Source organism: Pyricularia grisea (genome assembly GCF_004355905.1).
Source record: "Pyricularia grisea strain NI907 chromosome Unknown Pyricularia_grisea_NI907_Scaffold_2, whole genome shotgun sequence".
NCBI classification, from domain to species: domain Eukaryota; kingdom Fungi; phylum Ascomycota; class Sordariomycetes; order Magnaporthales; family Pyriculariaceae; genus Pyricularia; species Pyricularia grisea.
In genome coordinates, this window is record NW_022156717.1 from 6,800,598 (window position 1) to 6,823,600 (window position 23,003).

The following is a 23,003-nucleotide window of genomic DNA, read 5'->3' on the forward strand; positions in this document are numbered from 1 at the left end:
CGTATCTATTACTTGATAGTCCAGTCCAGCCAGTCCATATCATCATCCTCGTGGCGCTGGTCTATGCATACGCCTTGACAAACGTCTCCGTCTCGAGTCAAGTCAGCAACCAGCAGCAGCCATTGCTTGGGGGTTGCTGCCAAAGTGCTTCTGCACCCAAAGTTTGGACAAACTTTTTCGTCTCGTGTCCTTTGCAAGATAACGCGAGTGGTCTAGGTGCCTTGGTTGGTGCTTCTTTAGGCAATACCTACGGACGGTATCTACCTTTGCTGCTCCCCCTTGGTTTTGTACTGCACTTGCACTGCACACCTTGACAGCTCATAGAGGCCAGTTTTGCATGCGTATAGCGTCCAGAAGTCATTGAAACAAACTCGGGGAGAGCGCCGGCTGCCGTTCTGCCTAGGAGCTGTCAAATCTTCTGTGGCGAAACATCCTTCGCTCGCCGTATCACGGGCCGTTACTGCTTTTACCCCTTAAGCATCTTGCGTCCAGTCTTTTGCCTGGCAGGTTTGCGTACAAGGTGGGAACTGGGATACCCAATTTACAAGCACGCCATCTTGTCTTGTGACCGATCAATCGCATCCCACCCTCGGGCCAAGCGCTTCATTTTCATCCGTGGTTGAAGCACTTTGGCTCAAACTCTCACACAACTCGGTGCCCCTGATAACCGGGATCTGGGTTCTTGGGACTTGAGTTGGGTACCTACACACTTTAACAGGAAGACTTCGGATTAAGACAAACCCCACATATAGATAGTCTTCTGCACTTCCACGCGACGACCTGCATGGCATAATCTTTTTCTGCTGCTACACACATAGAACGATCACATCGCAAACCCCTTCTGCTGTTGAACGACTGGGAGTCCATCAAGTGTCTTTCTTTTCAGACAAAATGGCCCCGCCTTCATCGTCATCATCATCCTCAAAGGAGAAGTCGTCTGAGACGGCTACTCTAGTGGAGATGGTCGGCATAAAGAACAGAAGCGGTGATCGTAGCAGCAAAGATGAGCCAAAGGCGTCGGTGGAGGTCAGTGGGCGGGAGGTGCTCGGCGACACGGGGTCTTCTCGATATGAGGACGACGGCTCGGGAATCACCGAGCTCGGTCCAAATAAGAACCCCGTGGACGACATCAAAGAGCGCCTCTCTATGTGGGGTGAGTCCAGTTCCCGCACTCCTTATGGCGATGAGTATGAAGGAGATGAAGGATCAGAATACGAACTTCTCCTAGACCCGAATCTTCCCGACGAGTACAGCACGGTCAATTCAAACCGATCCGATCCCGAGAGGTCTTCGGCTGACAAGGAGGTCAGCATCGAAGAGGATTCGCCCTACCCGGAGGTGCGGGCGGCGGTTCGAAACTATGATGAAGATTTGCCTTGCAACACTGTTCGCGCCTGGACCATAGGCCTATTCCTAGTCGTCATCGGAGCCTCGATGAACACGCTCTTCTCTCTCCGATCCCCCTCCATCAGCCTTAGCTCTCTAATCGCCCAGATTATCGCCTGGCCTCTTGGTCACGGCTGGGCAAAGGTGATGCCCAAACGCAAGTTCAGCTTCTTCGGCATTCCCTGGTCCCTCAACCCCGGGCCCTTCAACATCAAGGAGCACACCATCATTGTGGTCATGGCCGGAGTATCATTCAGTGTTGCCTACGCCACAGACATCATTCTTGCCCAGGTCGTCTTCTACAAGCAAGACTTTGGTATCCCGTGGCAGCTCATGCTCATGATATCAACCCAATCTTTGGGCTACGGAATTGCCGGTATGATGCGAAAATTTCTGGTTTATCCTGCCTCCATGATTTGGCCCGCGAACCTGGTCGGTGTGACCTTGATGAACGCCATGTACGAGAAGCCGCCGCCCAACGACCCGACCATCATCGGCGGTTCCATGCCACGCTACCGGTGGTTCGGCATCATAACTCTATGTTCCTTTGTCTACTACTTCATCCCTGGATTCTTGGCTCAGTTCCTGAGCATATTCGCCTTTGCCACCTGGATAGCTCCCCAGAACCCCGTTGTCAACCAGCTCTTTGGAGGTTTGACGGGTTTATCGTTAATTCCCATCACCTTTGACTGGTCTCAAATCGTTGGTTTCGTGGGCTCACCCATGATCCCACCCTGGTGAGTAGTTTTTTGCCACCACTGAAGGACACCCCCCCCCTTGTCATTTTCATCGTTCATCACATCTGAGTGACAGATGCCCAAGTCGCCTTGAGTCTCCTGACTAGCTTTTCAGAAAGAAGATAACAAATATACTTATTGACTGACCATCTGTCTCCTACAGGTACGCTATCGCAAACACTCTCATCGGTGTCGTTATTTTCTTTATCATCCTCACGTCTGGTCTGCACTACACGAACACATGGTATGCCGACTTCTTGCCAATAAGTGACTCTAGCACCTACGACAACACCGGATCGCCATACAATGTCACCCGCGTTATCACCAAGGAATTTACCCTCAATGAGGAGGCATACAAGGCGTATTCACCGCTGTTCCTGAGCACCACCTTTGCTCTCACGTACGGACTCTCCTTCGCAGCCATTGCATCCCTGATTGTCTACACTTATTTGCATCACCGCAAGACAATCTGGCTGCAGTACAAGAACGCAACCAATGAGGCCGAGGATATCCACATGAAGTTGATGCGGAAGTATGTCGAGGCTCCAACGTGGTGGTACATGGTACTGTTTGTTATTGTAAGTTTCTGTCATGTTGTGTCTCCCATCTATTACTGTTTTTATGTTCTGAATATGCTGACAAAAATCGGCCTCTCAGATGTTGGTTATAGGCTTTATCACGGTACTCGCGTACCCGACAAATATGTCCTGGTGGTCCTTTTTACTTGCCGTCGCAATATCTTTTGCGTTTTCGCTTCCCATCGGCATCATCCAAGCTGTTACGAATAATCAGATCGGTCTTAACGTGTTGACTGAGTTCGTATACGGTTACATCCAGCCCGGTCGCCCCTTGGCCCTCATGATGTAAGTCTACTACTACTAGTTGAACTAACCCCCTTGGCTTTGCAGAGAAAGATCACCCACTAACATGCATCCCGTGGGGAACTTTCAGTTTCAAGACCTTTGGTTACATTACCATGTCACAAGCTTTGGGTTTCGTCGGAGATCTCAAATTCGGTCATTACATGAAGATTCCTCCACGTACAATGTTCATGTGTCAGGTTGTGGCCACAACCTTTTCATGCTTCATCCAGATTGCAGTCCTCAACTTTGCCTTGAATCACATAGACGGCATCTGCACTTCGACTCAAGCCGAACGCTTTACTTGCCCAGGCGGGAAAGTCTTTTTCTCAGGTACATTTCCGCAACACGTTTTCGTTTTTTTTTTTTTTTCACGCCTAGATATTTTACTTTTACTGACTTTCACCAAAACTCTTCTTCAGCATCCGTCATTTGGGGCCTTATCGGTCCGGCCCGCATGTTCTCGCCCGGACAGATCTACTCCAGCCTGATGATCTTCTTTGGTATCGGCGCCGTCGTCCCAATCCTAATCTACGTTTACGTCCGCAAGTTCCCCAAGTCCCCGGCGAGGTTCCTCATGTCGCCGCTCATCTTTGGCGGCAGTGCGGCCATCCCGCCCGCCAGTCCCCTCAACTACCTCACATGGGGCATCGTCGGCTTCATCTTCCAGTACCTCATCAAGAAGAGGCATTTCAACTGGTGGAGCAGACTCAACTTCCTCACCAGCTCGGCACTGGACCTCGGCCTGGGCCTCGCCACCCTCGTCATCTTCTTTGCCTTTACGCTCAACAACATCAGCCCGCCAAAGTGGTGGGGCAACGACGTCGTCCAGACCACGATGGATTACACCGACACTGCTGTGAGGAAACACGTGGCCGAGGGGCAGATCTTTGGACCAAGGAATTGGTAAACCAGATCAGATTAGAGACTACGATGAGAAATTTGAAAAGAAAAAAAACTTGGCCTTGTCTTTTTTTGTTTGTTTCTCTGCACATACGGTTTTTAATCCTATTGTCCTCCATTTATGTGTTTGAGGATCTATATCATCAATCTCGAAATAGAACATATATACAAACGTTGGTTCGTGAGAAAAAAAAAAAAAAAAAATAGCTGTCATGCATGTTCGTATTCCCTCCCGGTAAATTTGCCCACCCCTTTGAGAAGCATTATGCTTAATCCAGAAATAGTGACGTTTGCGCGCGCTCAATGTGCTTTGGGTTGCTCGTCGTCTCGTCTCTTGGATCGCAGGAAGGGGGTTCCGCTTCCCCGACCACGTCAGCATTTGGCATAGATGTGAAACATTGCGTAGTACAGAACAAGCAGATGAATTGTTATGAACCCACACTACCAAACAACAAATCGCATTGCTTCGGATAAGTAGTAATTAGGCAAAAAAAAAAAAAAAAAAAAAAAAAAAAAAAAAAAAAAGGAACAAAACTGGTGCTCAGAGGCACGAGGTGGGATCATTCCTCGGCCAGGTCTACGAAGAGATGGCTACAGCATGGCCGAGTTGTTAGATTGTAAAAATCAAACCTGGTCCTCAACTTAGTTGCCCTTCGCCTTGGATGACTGACTTGGACAGACACGTGTATCAAGTCAGCAAAGTCAATACAATTATCGTCGCCAGGTTGGGTTGCCAATAACAATACCATCAAGGCAAAAATACCAAAGTGAACAATATGAAGACCATGTATGGTTATCATCAATGCATGGGTCATGCGTTTGGTTAGTAACAATTAAAAAAACATCAAGTCACCGAGGCTGTCTACAACGAAGAGCTTTGTTTGTCACTAAGATTCATTCCATACGCGGTTCATGAATATTTAAAAAGTCCTTGTCAACAAAAAGCCGGCAACTTCATATTTTCTAGCTGAAAAAAAAAAAAAAAAACTGTCCGCCGATGTCATCAACAGGCACTTGGGCCAAGTTTTCAATATAACCAGGTAACAAGCCGAACAAGGAGAGGAGTATCTCGAAACAAGAACAAGCCCAAAAATCTTGTATCAAATAAATCAAATCACCGCTTCCCATACCAAACGCCTATACGCTATGCTGAACAATGCAGATTGACAAAAAAATAAATAAAACAACCGAATCGAAAGTGAAATGAGTAAAAGTCATACGGAGGAGTGTGAGAGGAGCGGATAAGTGGTTCAGTTCCAAACATGTTCAAAAGGGATGTAGAAGAGAGAATTGTAACATGTGTTTTGGGTTGTAAGGTATGATTAGATCATCCGAGTGTGCGCCCGGCGTGAATAGGTTGAACAACCCGAGGCGCTGTCGGATCCTGGCGCATCGCAGGACTCGGTGCCCCGAATTGAACATCTTGAAAGTGTGATTGGAGGTGTCGTGATGCGTCCCAGCCCTCCTCGCTCAGTACGCTCAGGTAACCCTGGCCGACCTTGTCACGTAGCTCCTCGATTTTACGCCGATAGACTTCGCCGCCTGCATCCCAGTCAACGGGAGGCGAGGCTTCCCACGACGGTTCGGGCTCGTGTGAGGCGACGACGACGGGTTGCTTCGCGGCATCCGTCTTGACGATATCGGTATTGATACGTGGTACCTCTTGGGCGGTGGCTGGTATTTTATTGATCGAGACAGGCGCACTCAGTTGCGGCGACTGTGAATCCGCAGTCTGCGAAATGCGGTAGTGGTCCTCTTTGTATACACTCCGACCCTGGGGATTCTTCACTGGCTGGGCTGTAACCTCTGTGGGCTGTCCGTTCGCAACCAAAGATTCCTTTGTGGCCAAGTCTACAATGCGCCTTTTCGGGGCTCGTCTGCGGCGCGTTGAGTTTGTGTTGATTTCGCTGGCCGTTGCCTTGGGCCGTGGTCGCTCTTTACGCAGTACGGCGGCCTCCTTCGGGGTCTCATAGATGATAGCCGGCTTCAAGACATCGACTGCGGGCATTTCAGAGGCGCGGGGCTTGACAACAGGAACGGCAGGCGGAAGAGGAACCCGATCAACCAGCTGCTTCTTCTCTGCGTAGGTCGGCCCTGTAGAGTCGATAGTGATGTCCTCTGTATAGCCTGGGGTTTGGCGGAATAGGTTGAAGATAGTGACGCGGTAGTCCTTGTGGGTTCGAGTGAATGGGTTTCCTTCGACATAGACCTCCCGCAAGTCGGGGATGTTGGTCAGCCGAGCGAGTTCCATGGGGTCGGTCAGCTTGTTGTCTCTGAGGTCCAATCTCTCCAAAGGATAGAGCTTTTCAATCGCAGCGATTGACTGAAGCCTGTTGGCGCGAAGGTTGAGAGCAGTGATGGCCGGCAAAGGATTCCTTAAAAGCGAGTGCAGCGAGTCTATCATGCAATGAGATAGGTTGAGAGCTCGTAATGCCGTCAGAGTGGCTAAACTGTCGGGTATCTGGGTGAAAAGGTTGGCTGACAGGTCGAGCGAGTGAAGTGTGTTGGATAGGGGGGCTAGGCTGGTGGCAGAGATGGAAGTGAGGGAATTGTCGGCGAGGCTCAGATGCTTCAAAAATCTCCATTTTGATGCTGGTAAAATCCCCACAGACAGCAGGTTCGAGGTGCTCCCTCCTCGGTGATGGCCATGCCATGAGTCCGAGAGACTTGAGTGGGAACTTCCAGAGCCCGAACGACGGATTTTGTGGGAAGTGCGGACGTGAGAGGTTGAGTTCCTGGAGCTGTTGGGCCTCCGTGGCGAGTGGCTTCTCGGCCGTGATGATTTTGATGGCGACGTGGAAGGTTCACCACTGTCAGCTCTGACGAGTGAAGGCCGTCTGCTGTCGTCTGATGTATCGTCTTTGCCACCCATGCTTGCCTCGCTGTTCAGAGAGCCGATTTGGAGGTCTCCGGTAGAATACCTTGGCTGAGGGGAGCCAGGCGCCGAAGTAGAATTATGTGATTGTGATTCATTGTGTCCAGCGGTAGGGGTGCGTCGGGGGCTGGAAGCCCCAGCGCCCCAGGGCGTTGTGGGCGAGGCTTGCGTCTTCGAAGATCTCCTTCGACGCTTGTCCATGTCATCAAGGACAATGTCAATCAAGATGTCTGCTGGATCATCGATGCTTGCACGCTTGAGTGTCAGCGATCGTAACTGATCAGCCATCCTGTCCCAGCCAAAGAAGTGTCGAAAGTCCATATCGCAGACCTCAAGAGCCTGTACGTTCTTGAACACGTAAAGCGGAACGGCTGAGTCAAAGGGAAACTCTTCGTAACCCCTGATCAAACGTGCTCTCCAGTCAGGAGCAAGCTTCAAGCAAGGGATTTTGGTGAAAGCGGAGTACAAGTACTTCAAATCGGCCTGTATAGCAGCCTTTTGCCTTTCGGTACGGGCGGCGGAGACACTGCTGCCAATTCCAAAACTTGCCCACAAAGCCGACATGCCGGACATGACACTCCGGATGCTAGACACGGAGCGTATAGATCCCACATCAGACTCGCGGCTCTTAGTTCGCTGAGACTGGCTAAGAAACGAGACATAGTTGGCCGAAGAAGAATTGTCGTGAAGGTTCTCAAGGCGGACCTTCATCGGTCCAACGGGTATGCCGAGCTCTTCAAAACGCGAGAGGAGATAGAAAAGGTGATGTGAGGTCAAGGCGAGCTTTGCCGACTTGACAGAGGCAGACGTGAAACTCAAGGTGCCCAGCGACAAAGCGGCGGCGAGGGTACTTGAGGCGGAGGAAGATGTGGCGGGTCGTTCCATGGCTGTCGGAGACGTGGCAATGTTGCTCGTCGAAATCGACGAGACGCTCTGTGATGAACCATGCCTCGGGAGATTTTGGCGCCTGAATTGCAGAGCGTTGGCTAAGGCTTTCTCGTGCGTCCGCACAAATGTAGCCAGTTGCTATTATACGCGTTGGTTAGAATAAGTTCCTCCATATGATTAAATCTTCTACGCAAAAGCCAGACGAGACCAACCTTGATGAACAACTCCCCGTCTTCCGAATCCATTTTTGTGTCCCGGTAGCGCGCCTGATTTACGGATCCATCGAGCACGGTAGGATATTATGGGTTTCGTTGATGTTCCGAAAAAGGCCGACGAGATACGGCGATTCTCGAGGCACTGGCTGGAGGCAAGTAGGGTCTATACCGTACTCCTGCTTCAATATCACAAGTCAGCTGTCTGGTCAAATAGCAGACCTGGGCTTGTGAACGGGCACAATGATACCCGTTCCTCAGGGGATTCTAATAAAGTAGAGTGTCTTCAATGTAGTGTGCAGGGATATGTGAAGTGTAATCAGGTGTGATTCGTCATTGGTCACTATGAAGATGCCAAAGGTTGTGTGTGTGTGTGTCATAAGCAGCCATAGTCAAAGGTTGGCAAGTACCCGTTTTGTGGCGGCCAGGGCGTGCGATAGATTTTTCGATGCGATGCCGATAAGGTGTTGATCGTTGCGCCAGTCCTGCAGATATCAGAGACTGGGAGGGCATGCAGATGGGTTGCCTATCGGTCGATCGGCTGCGTTCGGTTTTTGTGCTTCTCTTCGGTCCAAATCGGTGGGCGTTCTGAAGCCAGGCGATACCCGCATGAACAGTTGAATGAATTTGAGGTCGGAGGGAGCCGAATGCCCGTAGTCACCAGGAGATAAGAGGAATGCAAATCAGGACTTAAGGTAGATGGCGCCATGGAGTCCAAGACAGCTGACTATGCGGGGTTATGGTTCGCCGGGCGCTTTCCGAGAAGCAACCAGCCGCCAAGGAAGCTGGGTCACGGGCGAGACAAACAGGTGGACAATTTGTCTGACAAGACGCCGAAGAGTTGAATGTCGTGTTGCCGCTGAGTGTCGACACAGCGGGTGACAGCACACAGAAAGGTATGCGACCGAGCACAATGATTCAACTCCTGGCGGCGTGCAATTCCGAGAGCATATGTGTACATGATGGGACCGGGCGTGAAGGTGAAGTGGCAGACAGGAGAACGAGGCTGGTTGGATTGCGAAGGGTACGAGCGCACGGCGATGTACACGGTGATTGGATTTTTGATTTTTGGTTTTTTTTTTCTTGGTTTGGCGATAGACAATCAAGTGTAGGCAAGGAAACCAGGAAAGAAAAAAAAAAGAAATTTTCGGCTTACCTCCCACTTCGCGGTGGACTCGAGAAGACTGAAAACTGCTGGAAACGGAGGTCGGCGATACCCGGTGGTATCGAGCCTCACGAAATAACACACAACAGCGGCTGCGGTGACGACGACGGCGGCTGTTGAAGTAATAACTTTGATATTATCCCGCTCTTCCAGCAACTCGGAGGAGAGAAGATGACTGTCAACGGTTGCGATACAAGTCAAAGTCGGTCGTCAATGAGGAAGAATACCGGGAGCGAGCGCTACGCTCAAGCAAATATGCAGGCGGGGCCTGGTAGCGTCTTTATTGAAGACGCAGCCGACCAGCTTGCCTGGGGGGTACCCTGGATCGGGGCTGCTAGTGGTATCAGTCTTCAATCTCCAAGGCTTTTCTCAGCATGGAAACGTCCGGGGGTAACCCTGTCGGACCCCGCCAAAAGGTGTGTTCTGCTATAGGGATGTTGCAAGGGTGTGGTACCGGGTGTCGAGTGGTTCACTCTCGACCCCGCCGCCCCTCCCTGTCTTTGGAAAGCCTTCTTTCTGACCAAGTGAATATGGGCGTCAAGCACAAATTATCAATCAACACTGACAAATAAACGCCTTTTTTTTCTCCCGCCCGACACTGACCGTTACTTTGCCGGATAGAATTTTTTTCTTGTCGCCAACAACATGAGGCTTGACCGACTTTACCTTGTGTGTTGATGTCCTTTTCACTGAAATGGATCCATTCCCGCGGAGCGCTTAAGGAGTAGGGCCAGATCAGATCAGGCACTCATTCTAATGACTAGACTAGACCAAATGATACGAAACAGTTGAGCCACTCATCTGCTGGCCCCTTGCGGCCCCGTCAGAAGGAACGATCATCTGGCCAATAATTTTTTTTCTTCTTATTTTGCGGTTGGGGAGGGCTATTTTGCGCCTAGGTGTGCTCTGCAGCGCAGCATGGTGTCTCAGTACTATTTTTCTTTTCTAGTTCGAGGTTGCGGTCCTGGACATGACATATATCTCGTATGTCGCAAGTGACACGGGCTTGATTGAATCTAGTCTTTGGTGGACATGACAACGTGGGCTGGCTCAACAGTTCCATTTATTGAAGCCGCCGAGGATTGCTTGGCATTGTGTTCTTCAATTCGTAGCTGACTAGCCAGGATCGTCCAACCGACACCTAGAGATAAGACAAGGCCGTAAAAGATGAGTAAGATCAAGTTTCACTTGAGTCCTCTCGTGCCTTTTCGACATTCAAAATATCTAGGTACCTTTCTTTGTTGTTGAAGGGGAACTTGAAGTGTTTGTTGTTGTTCCTGTTTGTGCGCTGCCGCATTCCGTTGCCCATTTCGTTAGTGGCTATTGCCGCGAAATTACGGGTGCCACAGAGCAGCCGCAATGGATATTCAAAAGCAGCTACCGGGTGATAAGGTTGCACGCCCCTAATGTTTTGATGAAATTTCCCAGCACACCAATAAAACCAACGTTCGCTGTCGAACAAACACCTCACCTCATGTTATCGCACAATTGATCAGACACTCAGTAACAACTCGTCCAAGTTTATTTCTTTGGATGAACGTTTAGTTAATTGCATTTCCGGGATCCACGGCGAGATCGCTTTTTTCTCTTTTTCTTTTTTTTTTTTCCTTTTTTTGTACCGCTTTACTAAAACAAAGAAACAAAAAAAGATTCCTGGTCATTCTTGTAACCGGTGCAAAAATACATACAATAAACCAAGGAAAAAAGAGAGCAAAAAATCCTTACCCTTGTAGAACAATCCTTCCCTTGCTTGACCAAAGCGTTATCGGCCAGGATCAGGGTCCCTTTTCTTAGCCGTCCTGCACGCGATGTTGTAAAAGGTCTGTGCATCAATTGTTAGCCTCGCAGAAAACAACAACGTCCAAAATTAGGCCCATATTTTGCCTTTCTTGGCGGCGACTGCCACGGGCAAACGGCTGGCGTCAGACTTGGTGTGGGGTTCTTGTCTTTGGTTGCTGCGAGGCTCCCCCACGCGGTCATGCATTTCGAATGTTTTTTTTTTTTTCTTTGTTTGTCTCTGGTTTCCCAAGTTGGCTATCTATCCACCTAATATTCTTCTACTTTGATGGTTTATTTACTTTGGTGGGGTAGGAGCATGCAATCGACTGCCCCGAAAACCTACGTTGTTCAAACTACACTCAACAGTCTGATTCTATAAATCCTCTTTTAACCTTGAGTATGCTGGTTTTACTTGCATGGGGTTGCGAATGCAACACACCAATGACCGGAGGAGGTGCAAAGCATCTGTTCAACAACGAACGACAGCGACGACATCTTGCAGCCCTTTGCGCAATGCGTGGGGGCATTTGGCCTGCACGGCCGTCCTTGTCTCCATATTAACATGAGTCCACATTTTTCCGTCTTTGGACACCAGAACTCCATCTCTTCTGGGATATACTGCTTAGGGTATGCAGTTCCAACCACTTATACTATACATATGGTTTTCTCTTGATGTGAGCCAAGTTATCTGCGACAGGATTAGAGATATTGTACATGCACGCACTTCTTACTCGAGAACCATTATGTCATTGCCTCCACCCTTTTGCAGGTTGCGATTGAATTCTCTTCATTATTTTCCCCCTTTGTTTCTTCCTTTGTGTCTTTTTTCATTTTCTCATCTGCCGTTAATAGCTTGCTATGGCCGTCTCGGCAGCGCATCTTGCTGCTGCTCATGATGCTGCGCGCCACACACCATGGATCGTGCTGCATCATGCATCCATGCAGCATGTGGTTGAATTCGGAAGCAGAAGCAAAGACGCCATCATCATCATGCCACCAACATACGGTAACCTACCTATCCGTACATTGATTTACTAGGCGTAAGCTTGTCGCATGCACCTGCCTTATTGATGATTAGTTCAATTGATCACTGTATAATGAATATGCGATCTGTTTGTTTGATTTACATCATCCCTTAGTGATCAGCAAGGAATACCTAGGTAGATAGATACATATCTACCTATCTAACTGGTAAGTAACAAAGAATTATTTCATCCACTTGCCCCTATGCTGAATCGACGTCGTCAAGTGCACCAACCACGCGGGCCAGCGACAATCTGCGGGCCGTCAACATTTGTTTCCTGACTCAACCCAGACCTTTGCAGTTACGTGGTACTATCTATTGGCAGACACGGCCATGATGCATGCCGTACCCCCAACCCATGATCTGGGTATGGCCCAGTAGGCTTGGCAGTCTAAGGGCCTTCTTTCTTCGACAGAAGCGTCAATCAATTGCGGCAACCATACAGAACCCCTCATGCTTATGGATTTTGGGTTGACTGGGGTTATTCAGGCGTGCCAGGCATGCGACGTCGAATAAAAGCGGGTGACGGGATTGCGAAGTGGTTGCAAATGCTCACCGCTAAATACAACTCACATAACACAAGGAAGATTCGATCGATAATCAAATACCACCCATGCCACCTTCACCTACCTAGGTACCTTACCTATCTACCTAGGTAGGTGGCCAAGGTCAGGGCGCAAAATCTTTCGGAGGCGTCGCACGCGGGGCGTCGCTGGCAATCTACAACTTCAACCCACACAGACGGGAAGGGTCCCAGCGATCCATGAGTGCATCTCCGGGCCACCTCTTCATCCTTTCGGTGCCAAGCCGACTTCACCAGACTAGCGGTTGGCACTTCTCTCAACTTACCGCCGTACCATGGCCAGCATCGTCCGCGTGGTTCTTTTTAGGCCGATCGCTCACCTCTAGTTTGGCACTAGCGCGGCACGACATGACCCCGGCAAAAGGACAGGGTTTGACGACGGCGAGGGCGACGATGATCCCCCCTCTTCCCCCAACCCCCCATCGCCTCCAAGCAACTACCTAATTGGCAAGTAGCGATGAGAACTCTTCTCTGTAGCGCTATTGGCCCAACTGATGTGTGCATTCGCCGCAGTGGTGGCGCTTGGGGTAGATTGCCGCCCTGACACCTGATGCATCGGTCCAATTGTGCACCGTGCAGCTAGCTGTGATGATTCGACGGTAGAATTTGGCAGCAACCTATAAAACACACGATCCTACAGGTATGTTATGCATCAAGAGTGCCTTCAATTTTATCGTTTTTTTTTCCCCTGACCATACAGAATTTGCGAATATCGTCTGAGGAATGCTCGAGACTTTTTGCCTCTACCCTTGCCACACAACCTTGCTTGTCTCCTCGGTATTAGTACGCAAGGTAGATTGGATTATCGGGGCACAGCAGGACCCTTCGTGCTTGGGGATCTTTGTGACGATCGGGGGGTTTTTCTTTACAAACAAAGTTTAGTTTTTTTTTTTTTTTTTTTTTTTTTTTTTTTTTTTTTTTTTTTTTTTTTTTGTCATTTTCTGGTTTGGTCCCGGTTTAGAAGGCTGGGCAAACCCTCAGGTGACGTGCCAAATCCACGGTTTGTATGCCGAATAAGCGCCGCGGCCTGCCTGTCAATTGCAGTTTGCACCTCGAGCCTCGATTTTCTGTGGACCACCGTGGCATGGCATGACACTGCATACGCGTCCTAGCACGGCTTGACCACGATGACTTTTCTTTCTTTCTTTTTTTTTTTCTTCCTCATCTGCCTCTTGTCATTATGGGATAGACGCTCGCCTCATGAATTTGCCCCCACCAGCCAGTCTAGTAATCTGTACGGAGTAGAGACGGTGAGGTGCTTGGTGGCATAGTGTGGCATCATGTGTGACTGGATAGGGTTTTTTGTTGGATCTGCAAGATCTTCGTCCTTGCGAAACGCTTGCGACGTAGTATTCCAGACACGGTTCGTCTAAACAGGTCAGTCGCCTCTTCGCAATTTATCCTGATTCGCTCCAACAGATCATCTATCTTTTTTTTTCTCCCTTCCCCAAGGTGAGCCTGACGACCTGGTACTATTCCTGGAGAATTGAGGGAGATCTTTTTGCCACAACAATTGCTATCCGTTTTCCGTTTGTTACAGTACTTGGTAATTTATTACTAGGTTCTTTTTTTTCCTCAATACCATGTAAGTTTCTACACACCGCAGCATTCATGCTGTCACCGCTGCCATCGGTCATTCGGAAGGTAAAGATGCCGCGAGAGCCTCACAATCAGGATGGAGGGGCTGAGAGAGGGGTATTGAAAAGAATGATTAAAGGAAAATAATAACAAAATAGAAGACAAGGGTGGCTAGGCTTAGACCATATCTACAGACTCCAGTAGGTAGTATTGATGGAGAGAGGGCATCCCAGGGTCCGAGTACGAAAAGCGACAGCGTTGCATGCATGCATGCCATGGATGCTTTGACGATTCACGAACGCTGATACACCAATGGCTCCTCACATAATGGACATAAGAGTTAGGAAACTCCCGTGTTATTGTCGTTCTCACCGCTCATTTCAAAGCTACGGAGTAGGATCGATTTCCTGAAGCTTGGTTACATGCGAAAAGCAACCCTTGATGGCGTTCTGGGCATGGCGCCTCAAAATCACCTACCCACCTCCATGCGAGCCGAGGTCGTTCTACATAAAACCTACCTACCTACCTTTGTACAACATGTAACGTTGGAAAGCAATCCTGCATGGACACAAAAGACGTTAATAGGCCGGTACCTACTTTTATCACAATTACTAAAATGGTTCAGGCTAATGTGGCCCTGCATCGCATCGCAGAAACCTGCAAACACTTGCAGCCAGCCATCCCTATGCTTTACGTGCATGTTTAAATCTTTTTCTGTCAGTTCTCCGTAAAGTGCCTACTCCGTAGCACCAAGTTGTGACATTTGGTCGTTGAGAACCCCTGTTCAAGCGAGAGTGTCTTTGCGCATATCCACGTAGAACATACTATCCTGAAAGTAGAGTAGTGCGACGGCAACTATCACGATCGACTTTAAAGAACTTGTTGTATGGGGCCATAAACCCGAACGGATCATGAAAATCCTTTTTTTTTTCGGGGGTTCTTGGCAGGTTTTGGTTGCTTCGTTTACATTCGGAAACAAGTACCCAAGGAGTTTTTTTATTTTTATTTTTATTTTTCTATTTATTCTTTCACCTTTACTCCATGGTCGGCTCAGGAGATCTCACTCAGCCATGATGATAGGATCTCCACGGATCGAGTCTCAACTCAAACCAGCCATGGTCGCCCCATCTACGGATGTACAAACTTCCATACCACATGGCGTATTACGTGGTACCATCGAGGTTTCCTCAGCCTCATTTTCTACCGTAGCAGAGTTCGTAACATGGGCGATTTTAAGTTTGTTGACGTCTGGAAAGCAACGATCCCTTGAAGAAAAAGCAATGCCAACTGACAATTCCCCACATGCTCTTTTTTACCGAGAACAGCATGACTTTTCCGTCCTTGGAAGTGGAATCAAACAGGTGGTTGCACGGGCCAATTTGAGGCGGACGTTGGGACTCCATTTTTTTACTTTACCCCATAACAAGACATGGGGTTGTGAGCAAGACTTTTTTTTTGTTTGGGTTTTGGTTTTTTGGGTCGGCGGTGGAAATAAGATCGACCGGTCATCGGCATCGCCATCTTTTCTTTTTTGTCTTTCCTTTCGACCCATGCATCTTGACTCGCTTCATGCATGCACCAAGGACAAACGAGAAACAAAAAAAAAACTTGGATATCATGGGGGAAAAATTAATGAGAATTATTAGCCGGAGGACTGGATATCGCTATTTCAGATTCCACTCTGTGTGTCTTATTCCAAGGTAATCCAATCTTTCCGCATGGCATAGCTAGCGTCCACTTGAACCAAGATCAAAGGTCGTCAGATTCCTCTTCTCTATCATATTTTTTGCATGCTCAATCGAGAATATGGTTCGTATGTAAACCTTAACCTACTGTTTGGCTCCGTGGCCTTTATCTTTTTTCGGCACACAGGGCTGTATTTTTTGATCGGTTTCGTTTGATTTTCTCTTGGCTTTTTTTGGGAGGAGAGAAAAAAAAAATGCCCCTGCAGTTCGGCAGGTCTGACATGCAAAAAAGCATCAATTACCGGTAATAGTACGGCAAAACAACCCAAGAAAATCCAAGATTTCAAACCCCTACTTGGACCAACCAGGCGCAGGCGCATTGACTGATGTGGGCCGTCCGCCTCACTCCCGGAGGCCCCTTTTGGGCAGCGAATCAGGGGAAGCGGATTTTCGTCCGAAGGTCGTTTCTCTGAATAGCATCAAGCATCAACTTGCATGCAAGGCACTGCCATACCAAGCTAGGCTAGGTTTGGCTAATAATTATTGTCACTTTCAGATGACCTCAGTTCTCAACAAAACGCCATGTCGGCCTGGAATATCAGCAGCAGCAGCAGCAGCAGCAACAACAACACCAAGCAAGGATTGGATAGCCACACTACTACAGTAGTCAGAGCGGCCCGCGGTAACTGACCGCCATATGCTAGATCCATATTCACTAGATGATCGATCATCGAGGCCTAGAACTCTTACTAGCGGCGGTTTTCTTCCGCATATCCAACGTCATAGTTCTTCTCAGAATTGTACGAAGTGTACAATACATACCCCAGTCTCTAGTATGGTTGGTGCAAACTATGAATCCTCGAACAACACTCACGTTTCATGACACCTGGTCTCACAGAATTAACTCGGGAAAAGTAAACAAAAAATAACTGTACATCTTATTTTACATGACCAAAGAACCTGGTCGATCCTCGTTTCGCAAGTGTGAAAAGCACGTGATTATCACATCATGCTTTGCGCTCCTGAGGGAAAGCAGTAATGAGGTTCGACCGCTCCTGTACACGAACCAAGCGATCTAAGGCCCGTCCATCCTCCAGTGCCCATGATTCCATCACATCGAGTTTGTATTTCTTGCCTTGAGCTTCTATGTTGACGAAGCCGGCTCTGGTCAACGATCTATGTAGGGTCCTGAACATGGTGCCGAAAGCGCGAGCCATGTGGCGAAAGGGGGCCGTGAGAAGATTGCGCTTGTCGTACTCTGCCTCTGCGATAGCTCTGGCCTTGGCGTCCTTGATAGCCTGTAGCTGTTCCCTGACTCCCAACTTGCTCTTTGCGAGATCCGGGTTCTTGACATGCTCACCCATGTGGCGCAGAATCACATACTGAGCAGGCAGGACCAAGTCGGCGGGCTCAACCAGGGTGACTTTGGGCGGAAAGAACGGTAGCAACCGCGTGGCGGTGACCTCGAGACGTATAGGCATTTGATGCGTCGCAGCGGCGTCTGCGGCCGCTGCGGCTCTCTGTGCTGCCGTCCTTCGCATTTGAGGTAGTAGTTTCGGGGCGCTCCCGGGCGCGCGAGGAACCGCACGGATGACGCGCACCAAACGCCAAGCACCTGTAATAAAGTATGCGCCCAGAACTCCCATCACGGCCACAATGACCGCAAAGGCGTGCGGCAGCCACCATGTAACGTCCGGCGGTGCATATAACACGCTGGTCGTATAGTGATAGCCCACATACATGATGCAGAAGAGCCCACTGCTATAACATGAAAAGCGGTAAAACCTGTGTGGTGGTGCTTTGTACAGCACGGCTGGCTCCTTCAAACGGGCCAGCCGCTCGGCAAATGAAAGGGAGTCGCGGTTTGGTCGCGGTGAGTTCAAAGTCGCGGCTGCGGACGTGCTGGTCCCGGATGGGCTTCGGCTTGACTTCGGACTTGACGCAACCACACTTGACGGAGGTGGGCGCTTAACAGTCGTGGCATTGGCAACGAAGCGTATGCCTTGGGGCCTCGCAACCCTCAGGGTCATGAGCACTCGACTTGAGAGGTGATTTTGGGTGCTACATCTTGTCGAAATGGTGAAGACGGAGATCGATCGCGGCAAGGCCGTTGCCCACGCCGTCGGGGACATCACTCTCGGCAGGATCCGAGTAGCTAGGGGTCTACGTAGATGAAAATGCGGTCGATTAGCGTCAGGGGTACTCAACGGACCGCCTAGAGGGATGCCGAATAGACTTGGCCCCTCGATGGACATGTACTGTACGTATACAGGATGCGACCGTAGCTAGCTACGTTGGGTAGGTATGCGGATGGATAGAATCGGTACCTACCTACCTCCCTTTCGCAATTGAGGGGGTACCTCAAGAGTAGCTGTGCAACAGATAATCTCCTACCAATCGAGTCTAGTATTGCCTAAGTAAGGAACTATTTGTAATAGAACCCGGGGGCCCGGAGAGTCTCGTCCTTGGGGACGAAATAGTGGAATCTAGGTTGGTTAGAGGAGAGCTAACCATCTAAAATCGGTCGGCTTGAAAGAATGTCAAAAAGTATAAGTGGGTCTTGTCCAATCTGCAGTCCATTGTGGGGTTCGATCTAGACTTCATAAGATCTCGATACTGAGCGCCTCTCGTTCGTCAATGTCTTGTATGTTTGTTTGTATGCACGTCCAAAGATTAATTCCAAATCCTTCCAAACACCAGAAGATGGCGCGGAGAGTGTGCGGAGAGTTCCGCAAGGAAAGTTTTATCGAGGTAGTTACAGCATTATTTACAGTAGTTGCGTGCCGAGCGTAGGACGCGCCTCCCGACTTGACTAAGACGAGACAGGTTGCTCTAACTACTGTTTTTTTTCCCCCCTTCATTCCATTTCAGTTTGGTTCATCTTCACTTTCTCTGCAATTTTTTTTTATTTCTCTCTCTCTCTCTCTTTTTTCTCAATTGTAGCACAACCCATTCTCGAGCCATCAACGGGTTTATTAAACACACCAATCTCACATAATTTACCAAAGATACTTACGGTACCTAAGTACCTATTTTATCTTATTGCATAGAGTTAGGCACGTGTTTACCTGTGCTTGCAGCGCCCGAGTATTACCCTCCGTTCCGGAAGATGCTCCGGAGAAGTGCTCCTCACTTTGTGGATTATTAAACGGTGCAGCATGATCATAGGGTGCAGTGAGACCCTTTGTGTTGGCGACCAAGCCATCGGGACTTGGTCCAACCGGCACCGTCGCCAGAACCAACGCTGCCCACTCGGCCCTGTTCTGGCGTCTTTTTTTTCTCAAGCCAGCCCAACGTTGTGGAGGCGCACGTTCATTGTCCCTAACGATGGCGTTCCGGATGTCGGCTAGATGACAGGTATGGTCACGTAATTACTGGGCGCCGTCCTAGAGCCTCACATTGGCGCCGCATGTAAGATGACATGGTATTGGATGAACAAATATTTTCTAAGACTCACAATACGTACAGTAGTACATTTTGAGTAGGCGCTTCTCTTGTCTCGATGCTTCAAAATAGAGTTTCTTTGGCTGTTGTCACCACTGCAGACGCCATGGCTGACTAGGTACATAGCTAGTTTAGTCCCAAAGACTTTGGATGGCCCCGCGCTCTCTGAGTCTCTGACGGGGCCGCCGTGGAAAGATCCGTTTGCTTGTGTTTTAGGCTATGTTAGGGAGGTTCCTAAAGCGCAGGAAAACCATATCCAGCCAGCTCGAGACAACACACCCATGCCACCAAGACGGGCAGGGCTAGTGTCTATTCTTCAACAGGGTCACCCCCAGCTCGGGAATCCCTTCTCCTCCTTCTATCATTGCGACAACATAACCTTACGCTTGAGGATCTCAATTCTGTGACAAGTTCGTTGGTCTACTCGTTTTCTAGTCATCACGCTTTACTTCCACAACCTTTGTTTAAAAACCCCTCCTGTGACGCTCACACTCTTGCCCGACCAGCTCCGCTGTGCGCTTGGTATACATGTTGCCTGCTGCGCTACTTGGTCCAACGACACAATATACATACAGCTTTGTTCGCCATCAGACATTGCCAAGGACGGACTTGGGCTTCTTATCCACACCTCAGCGCTCTGATACATTTTGACTAGCCAAGAGGCAGGACCACTGACAACGGGCCCTCACTTTTGCGGCTACGCCTTTGCTGTCTTATTTCAACAAAAAGAACACGAGATCCCTCGACTTCGGGTCTTGGGGATTGTTCTCTACAGCCTTTGGCCGACCCCGCACATTCTACTATCACTGCCATGCCATCGGGTACTACGCTGTTGGTGAGGTGATATCGACATCATCTGTTGTCAAAGGTGTTCCGCTCTGGCATCATGACTCGGCCACGGGTTCCTGATGACAAACGTCTACGCATTGCCCAGGCATGCGGCTTTTGTAAGACTAGAAAACAAAAGGTATGAGTAAAGATTTGTATATTCCGTCCCCACATCCTATGCATACGTTTGTCTCCGTCACCTTGTCTATTTCCCGTAAATTTGCCACGAAGCTTAAGTTTTGGGGCCTATTTACAGGGTGGACCGGGCCACATGACGGAATGCAACCTCTCCTGTCCCCAGGACAAATAGCTGCCAGTGCTGCAAACGTCCTTTGGTTCAAACCTCAAGTGTGCGCGTGGGAACCTTGTATCATATCGGCGTTGAGGGAGGGGCTAGGCTCTGCACTCTTTCTCAGTGCTCCCACCAAACTACAACAGTCTCATTGCGATCACTTTACTCACAAACCAATGAACCCGTGGTAGTGTGATGGAAAGGTTCCTTGTAGCCTCTGCATACGCAAGAAAAATGCCGATAACTGCGTCTACAACCCAGCGCATCGCAGGAATGCCGGCGTTGCAAGCAAGCGGCAGCGGATGGAAGAAGATGCTTCTCTAACTACTCCAGTTTCTCCAACAACAAAATCGGAATCACCCAAGAGTCCTTGTTTAGACGCTGATACACCGGCGTCTACTACAACAATTCCAACCTCTTCCAGTGCACACAACGGGTTTGGCTCTAATTTTGGATACAGCCCAGAGGCATATGTTGTCACGACACCCAATAAGGATCCAATACAATCACGACCATCATCAAACACCTCACAGCAGGTGGACTGGGGTGCACCTGTTGACGAATCCTGGAGTAACAAGCTTCTGGAAGGCGTCCACTCTTGGAGAGATGTTCGCATTCCCTCACATCTTTATGCCACTGAACGCATGCTTGGATTGCCACTGCCGGAAGGTGATACTACAAGTACGCACGCCATGGCTTATGCATCCCTTATTTCCTTTTTGACTGTCAGCTTACTAAACTAAGACCCTAGATCTACTGGGATGCTCCAGTCACTTGGCATATCTCGATGCTTTGAGAAATGTTCTTGAAGTTACTGGCATGCCCAACCCTTTGCATAGACCTTTTGATGCACGCTTCCGGCTTATGGAGCTCCCACCAACTTTTAAACAACCGTCGGTAGCGTTACCAGTGCCACTACCTCCAGAGAGACAACTATACCATCTCGTCGAGGCGTTCTTGATCAATGTAGGCAAGGAATCTGTCCCCAGTGGAAAAGCTTCAAACTGCATTAGCGTTTCAAACTAGAGTGCACTGTGCTTACGTGGTTGTATATCTAGACCCAAGGCTTGATACAAGTCTTTGACGAAGAAGCTACCTTGAACTTGACTGCACTGAAGATAATTTCAGAAGGCAATCAGGACGCAAAGGGTCGCGTACTTCTCTACCTCGTTATAGCGATAGGGCTCGTAATGGCTGGGCCCACCGCTGAATCTTACGAGCTAGAGCTGGATGCTGAAGCATATTTCCAAAGTGTCGAGGCACTCATGGGCACTCTGACCAAGGATATATGGGCAGTACGAGTTCTTTTATTAAAAGCTATGTATGCCTTAGCTGTGGTACGGAGGAACGAAGGCTATGAACACCTTGGTAAGTCATACCCTGATGCGCACAATACCGCACTTTGTGTTTACTGACAGGTATACATAGGTCGCGCTGGCTTGCTTGCGCAGCAGCTAGGAATGCACAGAGAGGAGCAAATTCTCATGCGATACGATGAGATAATGAAAAACGGGAGGCCCTGGAGCTTCAATGCCAACATTGGCCGACTCAGGAGAAACGTCTGGCGAAGTCTCCTTCTGCTCGATCGCTTCGTTGCTGCTCAACTGGGTCGACCGCCAGTTGTGGCCGACGTGGTTGCTTTCCCAGCACCACCCGAGGATGTTGATGGCGACCTTAGCAGCCTGGGGTCGAGTATCCGTGGGGTTGAAGTACTAAGCACAATCCTCTCTGGAATTTTCAACAAGTCGGAGACATCAGCAATGGAAGCCGCTGAGATCGCCGGCCAAGATGTCGACTGGCCGTACATGAATGACAAATCAGCCATCACCTTCCATTCTTCCCAGTCACCCCCAACCACACCTGCAGAATTGCAACGCTGCGCTATTCATAATGTCCACTACAGACTATTGCAGCTACATTCTGTCATTCTGTTGGGTCGGCCGTTCATGCTCTTCGACGCCCATATCAAGGGTTATGAAACCCACCCACTGTCTGGAGACGGAGAGAAATTCCCCCGGGACGCAATAGAGGCATCTTACAAGTCCATTGCGATTGTTTGGAGTGCAATGGAGGAAGGTTTCCTATCCAGGCGCGATCCATTCATAGTGTATGTTATCCTTTTATCCCAAACCCCAGCATACTCGAAAGGGCTGTTGCTAACGACGATGAACTACGATCAGCTACTGCATGAACTCGGCCATTCTCATCGTACTCAGCCAGGAGATCTCATCCGAAACGTGGAAGCGTAGCGCAGACCCTGTATTACGTGGCGACGGACAAGTCATGGCCATGCAGAAGTCGTAAGTTTTTACAGTCTTTGATACTTTCCATGGGGGGCATGTGTCGATGACTGACATTGCGATCCTCCTATCTAGCATCGCTGTACTTGAGTACATGTCGGAGCGCGAGCCACAGAGTAAACACATGCTGGGAATTTTCAGGTATCTATGCAGCAAGTGCAAGAACCCCCAGCTGGCTTCGTTAGCTCATGGGCATGCTATGCCGCAGACCCCCGAAGTCTTGGACTCGCCGGTCGAGTCTATTGGGTCGCTACCTTGCCGTACACAATACGTGCCTTCGTCAATCCATGGCCAAGGAACCTCGGTGTTCTCGGAAAGGATAAAGCCCGGGCTGGATGGCCCCCTGGAAATCTAAGGTAGCTTACCAGGTTGAAGGCCAATTATTGAGGACGGAATTTTTTTTGCTGGGCCAGCCGAAAACTTGTAAAAAAAAAATATGACTGTAATACGTGAGACATCAGCGC

At 49.3% G+C, this 23,003-nt stretch overlaps 4 protein-coding genes across 4 annotated transcripts; 2 read left to right on the forward strand and 2 right to left on the reverse strand.

Annotated features, from left to right (window-relative positions):
- Window positions 1–891: 891 nt before the first annotated feature.
- On the forward strand, window positions 892–3,898 carry PgNI_04594 (uncharacterized protein; the record flags this gene model as incomplete). Its single annotated transcript, XM_031124639.1, has 5 exons — window positions 892–2,123; window positions 2,287–2,701; window positions 2,781–2,986; window positions 3,075–3,316; window positions 3,406–3,898. The coding sequence occupies 5 exons, from the start codon at window positions 892–894 to the stop codon at window positions 3,891–3,893; spliced, it is 2,583 nt and encodes an 860-aa protein (XP_030984712.1). The 3' UTR covers window positions 3,894–3,898.
- Window positions 3,899–4,793: 895 nt separating this feature from the next.
- On the reverse strand, window positions 4,794–9,233 carry PgNI_04595 (uncharacterized protein). The gene is made up of 3 exons (XM_031124640.1): window positions 9,018–9,233; window positions 7,862–8,040; window positions 4,794–7,787 (listed from the first exon to the last, which is right to left on the reverse strand). Exons 2-3 carry the CDS (start codon window positions 7,892–7,894, stop codon window positions 5,214–5,216), a joined length of 2,607 nt encoding a protein of 868 aa, XP_030984711.1. The 5' UTR covers window positions 7,895–8,040; window positions 9,018–9,233; the 3' UTR covers window positions 4,794–5,213.
- Window positions 9,234–16,682: 7,449 nt separating this feature from the next.
- On the reverse strand, window positions 16,683–17,807 carry PgNI_04596 (uncharacterized protein; the record flags this gene model as incomplete). The annotated part of the gene is made up of 1 exon (XM_031124641.1): window positions 16,683–17,807. One exon carries the CDS (start codon window positions 17,805–17,807, stop codon window positions 16,683–16,685), a length of 1,125 nt encoding a protein of 374 aa, XP_030984714.1.
- Window positions 17,808–20,005: 2,198 nt separating this feature from the next.
- PgNI_04597 (uncharacterized protein) lies at window positions 20,006–22,894 on the forward strand (the record flags this gene model as incomplete). The annotated part of the gene is made up of 7 exons (XM_031124642.1): window positions 20,006–20,086; window positions 20,431–20,920; window positions 20,991–21,205; window positions 21,298–21,607; window positions 21,668–22,346; window positions 22,420–22,539; window positions 22,615–22,894. The coding sequence occupies 7 exons, from the start codon at window positions 20,006–20,008 to the stop codon at window positions 22,892–22,894; spliced, it is 2,175 nt and encodes a 724-aa protein (XP_030984713.1).
- Between the last annotated feature and the right edge of the window lie 109 nt (window positions 22,895–23,003).

Coding starts and splice junctions, on each gene's coding strand:
- PgNI_04595 (XM_031124640.1), bottom strand. CDS start 7,894: ATGGATTCGGAAGACGGGGAGTTGTTCATCAAG. Junction 7,788..7,861: donor ACGGGGAGTTGTTCATCAAG/GTTGGTCTCGTC, acceptor CGCGTATAATAG/CAACTGGCTACATTTGTGCG.